Consider the following 8484-nt stretch of genomic DNA (forward strand, 5'->3'; position numbering starts at 1 on the left):
AGATTCTTTTAAAACATCAAGAACCTATAAGTCTAAAGATATTAAAAAATCTACAATTTAAATGTTAATATACTATATGGTATCCTTTAATCTTACTTCTCTTTTTTTCCATACCAAAATATTATGAATGCATCCCACAAAAATCCATTTTTGTCCAGAATTTAATTAACTTTCATTACCTTTTTAGCAGCATCTCTCTCTTTGCAGGCTAGCTGAACTTTCTTTTCTGCTTCTGCAATTCTTTGAGTAAATTCATCTTTCAAGGAAGCAATGCTGCTGCTTTCTTCTTTCACTCTAAACATTTCACTAAATTAAAAACAACAGACACAGAGATACTTGTTTACACATTCCTAGGTAACAAGATGAGTGCAGTTTGCAAAAGGAAAACAACATTGTCTTCAACATATACCTTACTAAAACAGATTAGTTTTAGCCTTGTTACTTTCAAGAAAAAAAGCACCTGCTTAATTTATTTTAAAACACCTGAACAAAAACCCATTAGAAAATGAAAATGTCACCAATACTTGATGTATAAAAGTAAGATAAACAAAATTTTTCATTTCTGAATCTATTACATTTTACTAATTACCTCCTGAGAGCAAATATTCAGTGGTTTTTTTTAATATCACCGTTTTTTTAAAATATATGTTTTAAATCTCTGATCCTAAAAGGTAAAATGATTTTTTGTGTTATTTTTGCAAAACATCTCTCTTCAATGCCAAAGGTAATATGATATAGAGATAATTTGAGGAGAAAAGAAATCTCTATGGTGGGAATTTATTTTTTTATTTTTTTAAAGATTTTATTTATTTATTTGACAGACAGAGATCACAAGTAGGCAGAGAGGCAGGCAGAGAGAGAGAGGAGGAAGCAGGCTCCACGTTGAGCAGAGAGCCCTGCGCTCGATCCCAGGACCCTGGGATCATGACCTGAGCCGAAGGCAGAGGCTTTAACCCACGGAGCCACCCAGGCGCCCGCCCCTATGGTGGGAATTTAAAAACTACTGCATTTCCTTTCTTTCTTTCTTTCTTTTTTTTAAGATTTTATTTATTTACTTGTCAGAGAGAGAAAAAACAAGCAGGGAAAGTGGCACACAGAAGGAGAAGCAGAGTGTGAGCAAGAAGCCCAATGTTAGACTTGATCCCAGGACCATGGAATCATGACCTGAGCCAAAGCAGACACTTAACTGACTGAGCCACCCAGATATCCCACTATTCTATTTTCAATAATTATACACAAGTTAAATTTTAAACATTTTAGTTTAAAATACAGTCTTACATAATAACCAAGTATTTGGGCCTCTACAAAACATACAAAATTTTTCACATTTGTAAAATACTTACTCTTTCAGATTATCATAGGCTTCTTCTAGAAGTGCTTTTTCTTTACTAAGAGATAATAACTGAGCCTCCCTTTTATCCAGTTTCTCATTCAGAAATTCAACTCTCTGAATAAGGAGAATACACAAAAGTCAAACATTTAACCTTAAAAAAAGAAAACCACTTCTACATGCAGGTGATGAGTTGTAAAGGTAACCTAATCACTGTAAAAATAAAACAGCATTTTCTCATAAAAAGAATTAAAAACAATATTGAAGACACAGTGGATTCAGAACAAGAACTCATACATTGCTGGTAGGAGACTATAAATTAGTACAACCACATACCTGGTAGGAGTATAAATTAGTAAACCACTTTGGAAAACAATTAGACAACATCTAGCTGAAGATCTACACACTTTTTTTTTTTTTTTAAAGATTTATTTATTTATTTGACAGACAGACAGAGATCACAAGCAGGCAGAGAGGCAGGCAGAGAGAGAGGAGGAAGCAGGCCTCCTGCTGAGCAGAGAGCCCGACGTGGGGCTCCATCCCAGGACCCTGGGATCATGACCCGAGCCAAGGCAGAGGCTTTAACCCACTGAGCCACCCAGGCGCCCCAGATCTACACACTTTTTAATGTAGAAAATTCTTTTAGATATATTTTAGAGGAGAAAACTCTTGCATAAATATACAAGAATATTTATAAGTTTGTTATAGCAAAAATCTCGGATAGGTGTGCACATCCACCAAAAGAGAAAGGAAACTAGAGAAAATAAAAAAAGAAAGATCCAAGAAGGGCTGTAAAGCCTTCCATAATATTCTGTATCTTAGCTAGGCAGTGGATATACAAGTGTGTGTCTGTTACTCCATTTTATTCTTTAATCCAAATATGTAACATGTAACTTTTTTTTAGTATACTTTGCATTTAAAAAATAAAACCAATTTTATAAAATCCATAGGAATGTAACTTTAAAATCTCCAGAATATATCAGTATAAAGCTAAACAAAAAGGAATGGTTAAAATATCTTACCCTTAGGTCTTGCTGATGTAGGGATTAACTTGAGTATGAGGGGAGAAATGATGCTTTTATGCAGTAAAAAAAGTAGTCCTACCTGATTGAGATCTAGGATAATTTAGAAATCACTTACCTTCTGAAAGTAGCTCAAAAATATCTTACTGATATTAAATAATGTTAGTTTCAGGAATTCAAACTGCTATTATAGTTAGAGCACGGCATTTCATTTGTGAATAATATTAAACCTAGGTAACAGAATGTGGCACTTTTTTTTACATTAAATAATTCAATACATGGCACTTACAGGACATTTCTTCAAGACATCCTATATCTCAGAGGAGTCTATTAAAGATGCCAAATCCAACTCAATTTCTATATCTAAAAATCACAGGAAAAACCAAAACTGTGACTTAATGTTAAAGAATTTACACCACTTTCGTTTTATATGTATCAGATAGAAGCAATATGTCATTCCTAAGCAATACCATTGCTCCTTGGACATTTCCCATTCTTACTCATGTAAGACAGCCATCAGGGAAACATCAAAATAACATAAAAGAGAAAATAAACAAGTAATTAGTAACAACAGAAACACATTAATAAATAAAGACTACATTTTCTTCATTTAAGATTTGCTACACATAATATGAACAGCGAAAATTTTTTTGATGTAGGAAAAACCATACATTTGTATTCATTCATTTACCTACAAAGGATTTAAAGATATCTGTTACCTTAAGATAATCCTTTGCAAAATGACAAATTAATGAGCACAGCATACAAGAATTTTAAGGTGAAAGGACTCAACAGTGATGGTGCAAGATGGAAACTTGATTATGCTTAGTTATATTGAAATGTCGATTTATGTTATCATAGTTGTCTCAGAGAAATTTCAAATAATTTAGTATCAATAAATCAACTTTGAAATCCTTAATGCCACACTTAAATGTCAAAATGCCTGCCTTTTTTAATCAGTACAAATCATTAGACAATACTGAATGTTAAAAATAAACAACTAAAAGAAAATAAACAATGATTTAATCTCTGGAAAGCATATCCCCAAATCCCCTTCCAGTCTCTAGAGTTACCTTGCAAACATCTTCCTTTTCAGAATGCGCTTCCGGCTTACTTTCAGCAGCTTCACCCTCCTCAGCCACCTTGTCTAAGAGAATATGTCCTTCATTTATTGGTGTAGCAGAAACCAAAATATCAGGCTGTTCACAATTAACGGGTGTTGCACTTCGTCCACTTTCTTCCATTTCCGTTTCCTCCGTGGGTACAATTAATGTTTCATTCACTTCTTCTTCCGATTTTCCTTCAACAGATTCATTTATTTTAGTTTTGGGAGTTGAAGGATTAACTATAATAGGTACTAAAGCATATCCCTTGCCTGACAGTTCATCATCTGAATTGATTTCACTTACACTACGGCTATCTAATGACTGTACACTAAACGAGTCTATTCTTTCAAAAGCATCAGATGAGCAGCAACTCTCGGTGAGTTTTTGGAAATCATCTAAACGATTATATTCGGGACAGGCAGATGCTGAGAGAAGCTGAAAAGATGTCTGCATCAAGTGAAGACTTGATTTGGAATCTGTAGTCTCTTGTCTCGAACTTGCTGAGCTCTCACTTATTACACTTTCATGATCTAAAACTTCAATGTCACTGGTGGTAGACGTACCGGACGAGAAGGTGCTAACAGGAGGCGAAGGTGTGTTACTCTGTCTGTCCTCATGTTTTTGTTCCTTAGGTTCCAAAGCCATGTCCTTCGTGTCTGCTGCAGATATATTAGATATGTTTTCTCTAGTTGTTTTCACATTGATTACACTTTCAGACACTTTCAAACGTACAGCTGACCCCTTCATATCAGATTCTTTATTAACAGTTTCTTCATGCTTGCCCTCAGTTTTAGGCGACAGAGCACCTACTGCTGGAGTTTCCCCTGACGCAGATGGGGTAGAGTCTTTTACTTCTGACTCAGTTGTTTCAGATGTTCTTGACTGTCCAGTGTGTAAGGATTCCTGTAAAGTGCTCTTCACTTCTTCTTCTGGTCGTTGTGATTTAGCTGGTGGTTTTGACACCACTGGACTCTTCTGAATGGTCTGAACATCCGTTGCAGAGAGAAAGGCACTGAAGAAATTTTCAGATTCATCCACTACAGTTCTCCGAACTGGCTTTGTAATTGCTTTAGGAGAGGCTACCGGCTGACTCTGAGGTTCGGTGTTTGACTTTAACCCCCAGGTTGAAGAATCCCATCCTCCACTGACAGGAGTACTTATTCCTTTGGCAAAATAAAATAAATATTTTATGTTAATATTACAATCATTATAAGTCAACATAAATAAAGTTTAAAAAAAGGAAATTTATGGAATACGACCTATAATTTGGACTTGCTAAGTTCCCTGCATACTGTGTAATTCATTAGTTCATTGTTGAACTTTGGGCCTTAAAGAGGAAAACTGGTATGGATCTGCCTAAAAGGAACTAGGAGCAAAATGGACCTGGCCATTTTGAGACCAAAATGGGCCTGGCCTACCAGAAGCAAATATGTTATAACATTAAATAACACAATAAGAGAGTACCATTATAGGGGCACCTGAGTGGCTCAGTGGGTTAAAGCCTCTGCCTTCGGCCCAGGTCATGGTCCCAGGGTCCTGGGATCGAGCCCCGCATCGGGCTCTCTGCTCAGCGGGGAGCCTGCTTCCCCTCCTCTCTCTCTGGCTGCCTCTCTGCCTACCTATGATCTCTGTCTGTCAAATACATAAATAAAATCTTAAAAAAAAAAAAAAAGAGAGTACCAGTGTATGTTCTATAACTCATGCTTAGTCTAAGGCAGACATCATGCATCTCACAATAGGCGGTACCCTTACTTACAGGTCATGCATGAGAGTAATCATACCAAACTGACCCTACCTTCTATTCAGTTAATTTAATTTTATCCTTCTATTAATTTTATTCTTCTAATATCAGTAATAAAATATGGTTATGAGTTGGACAGAGGGTAACATTCAAAAACTAAACTCGACATACCAATGACAAATGTTCTTTCCCAAAGATCAAAGTAAATTGATGGGAACAGTACCTTCTAGAAGACAAATTCACTTTTATCTACTCAATGACAAGCTCATTCTCCAAGTGTCACGAATCCCACTCTATGAGAAAGTTTTGTTCCCTTCCTGAATTCCAAATTTAGTAGGAATTTAGAAGATCATATGAATTTCAGGGCCACCTAGCTGGCTCAGTCAGTGGAGCATGTACTTCAATCTCAGGGTTGGGGGTTTGAGCCCCACATGGGGTATAGAGGTTACTTATAAATAAAATCTAAACAGGATGCCTTGGTGGCTCAGTCAGTTAAGCTTCCAACTCTTCATCTCAGCTCCATTCTTGATCTCACAGCCAAAGTTCCAGCCCAACACTGGGCATGGAGCCCAGTGTGGAGCCTACTTTAAAAAAATAATAAATCAATAAAATAAAGCCTAAAAAAAGGTCATATGAATTTTTTAAGAAGTATTGCGTTTTGTTTTTTTTAATATATGTATAGATGGTAGTTTACATTATGCCTTTTTTAAAAAGTACACTAAGGAGAAAATAACTCCTGGGTAAAAAAAGATAAGTCAGTCACAGAAATACATGGTACTAAAAAACCCAATGATTAAAAAAAATGACATATTTACTAAAATATTTAAAGCATTTCTTTTAAGAAAATTCTTTTTTCTAAATTCAAAAGTGGCTGAGCAGAATTACAAAAAATTCTGCACAATTAGAAGTTGTTGGGGCGGCAACAAGCACTGAAAAGCTCCTAAAAACTATTAAGCCCTAAATTAAAGTCTATCCTATAATACAGCTTCAGACGTATAGAAATATGTAGGAAACTTCAGTTTGGGGTCAGTTTTATACCCATTGGTTTAGTATATGAAAACACTGAAAAAAAGGGAAAAAGCCAAAAGTAAAGATGCAAATGAACAAGCAAGATTAAGTGTGCTAATTAGCTTAATTTAGTAGTCATCTTAATGAACGACAAAAGTTAAATTTGCCTCTTGAAGAAACTGAAGAATGTTTTATATAAATCCCAGGGGTCATCAGATGGTCATCTTTGAGTAAGGCAATGTAAAACACAGGTGATCAATAAGTATTCACAGCATTTCACTAAATCTGAGTCTATTCTGGATAACCTATTTTGAAAAATGAATCATATAGACTGATATGGGAAACAAAGGCAGAAGAAAAATTATTAAATTTCCTTACAGTCCATTAACAAGTAGTCCATTGACAAGTCCTTGAAACAGGCAGAGTTCTTTTAGGAACTCAGCTGCCTCAATGTTAATACTTGGCTAAGGGCAAAAGGAAATCTTAGCCAGACCCCCCCAGATCCTGTAAGTCTACTTTAAAATATAAAAATTCGTTTAGAAATCTCCTGTATCGCTATCCCCAAGCCATATGTTGGCAATCATCCTCCCAAAGATATGACCCACCAATATACATCTGAAGAGTCTCACGACTGCGTTTTTACTAAACAGTAATAAATGACCTTCTCCTAACAACAGCTAGGCCCACTTGAAGGTATAAAAATGGGCCACTCATGACCCCGGTGCAGCTCTTTCTGCCCATGGGTCTGTCCCTGTGCTTCAATAAAACCACCAAGAATTCTTTCTTGGATGTGAGCTTCAAACCCTAACATCTTCCTTACATCATAGAGGATTCAAGCCCCAGATTTCATAAAATGAGTATCCTTATATCTAAAGTTTATACTCTGTCTCTTGTAAAGTTTAGTAATTCAAAATGCAGGGTATCTGTGAAAGAGGAAGTTGAGATACTCCAACAAGGTCCTATAGCATCTCCTATAAGGTAGTAAGATCATGACATACAGCCATGGGCCAAAATCTTAAAATGAGGTACCTCCAACTTAGGTCCTGACTTTTCAAAGTTGTACATTTAAAAACAAATCGGAAAATCGCTTCTCGGCCTTTTGGCTAAGATCAAGTGTAAAAACAAATCGGAAGGAGTTAGTCAACAACCACTTATTCTTTTTTCACAGCGGTTCAGAGCCCCCACTCCAATGCAAATTTTTACCCTTCATACCAAAATGCGGAGCTGTTTCTTAGGCTTAAAGCCAAAGCAGCCGAAGACCCCTGTAAGATTCAGCTCAAGAAATCTGCAAAGGGAGACGCAGCTCTTTGTAAATTCAATGGGACGCAACCCAAAACTCCTGGGCCGGCTCGCCCGGGTGATACCTCCACCATATTCTGTGTAGCCTGGAGGAAGCTACTCTGCCTTTCTCGGCCTCGTTTTCCCCTTCTGTAAAACACGGACCGTAACCAACCTAACTGGGGGAGCTGTCTGGAAAATGGGAAAGCCATCAAAAAGCACATTCCGCGCCACCAAGCACAGCATGCTCATTAAGGGGCAGGGACTGTTCCTCCTGTCCCGGCTGATGGACTTCAGATGCTGGCTCCTCAGTGTCGGAGCGCGCAGCAATCCTAGTTTCTGGGTGCTCGCGCCCCGCGCTACGTCGAGAGAGGGCGGGGCACAAGCCCGACAAATCGCGACCCGGACTTCCGAGGCCCGCAGGACCCGCACCCGGGGCCACAGGTACGGAGGATCCCGAGGCTGGGATTTCCCTCAGGAAAGCCGCGAAAACCCACTTCGAGAAAACGAGCCTTTGTGGACGGCTGGGGAGACAGAACTTGCTCAGAACTCCGTCAGCGGGGGAGGATCCCTGTCTGCACCTCTTCGCCTGTTTGCCTCCGCGAGCGCAGGGACCCCCGCGGCCCCGCTCCTCTCTCTCCCTTACCTGGCTCCCCGTACGGAATGGTCTCGGCCCAGGCGCTCGGCTCCTCTTCCTGGATATCCAGGACCCTGTCGATGGACTTCTGGGCCTGGGACAGGGCCTGCTTCGCGAAGCTGGAGAGCTGGGAGGCGTTGAACCAACTCATCTCCCCTCCTCAGCTGGAAGCGGCGGCGGCAGCACCAAGCGGGAAGGCCAAGGGCCAGCCGAACGGCCTCAGGCCCGGGGAAGGGTGCACCGCAACGGCCTCGCCCCCTTCTGCACTCAGCGGACCCTGTCAGCGGCTGGCCATGACCCCGACCGTCTCCCCCGAGCCCGGGATTTTACCCTCAGCCCTGCCCGCACAGCCGGGACGAAAG

General features: G+C 39.2%; 1 protein-coding gene across 2 annotated transcripts in view; it reads right to left on the reverse strand.

Annotated features, from left to right (window-relative positions):
• The window catches only part of TMF1 (TATA element modulatory factor 1), a 35734-nt gene extending 27250 nt beyond the window's left edge, over positions 1-8484 (reverse strand). The window contains exons 1-5 of one of the 2 annotated variants that reach the window (XM_045991902.1): positions 8132-8483; positions 4022-4621; positions 3426-3652; positions 1344-1447; positions 180-306 (exon numbers count right to left, since the gene is read on the reverse strand). In XM_045991902.1, the coding sequence (XP_045847858.1) occupies positions 180-306; positions 1344-1447; positions 3426-3652; positions 4022-4621; positions 8132-8273 (1200 nt within the window). In that variant the 5' untranslated portion in view covers positions 8274-8483. Of the gene's footprint in view, positions 1-179; positions 307-1343; positions 1448-3425; positions 4622-8131 lie in introns of both variants that reach the window. The other variant, XM_045991901.1, reaches the window with a different exon arrangement.

This window comes from Meles meles, chromosome 20, assembly GCF_922984935.1.
Source record: "Meles meles chromosome 20, mMelMel3.1 paternal haplotype, whole genome shotgun sequence".
Lineage (NCBI taxonomy): Eukaryota > Metazoa > Chordata > Mammalia > Carnivora > Mustelidae > Meles > Meles meles.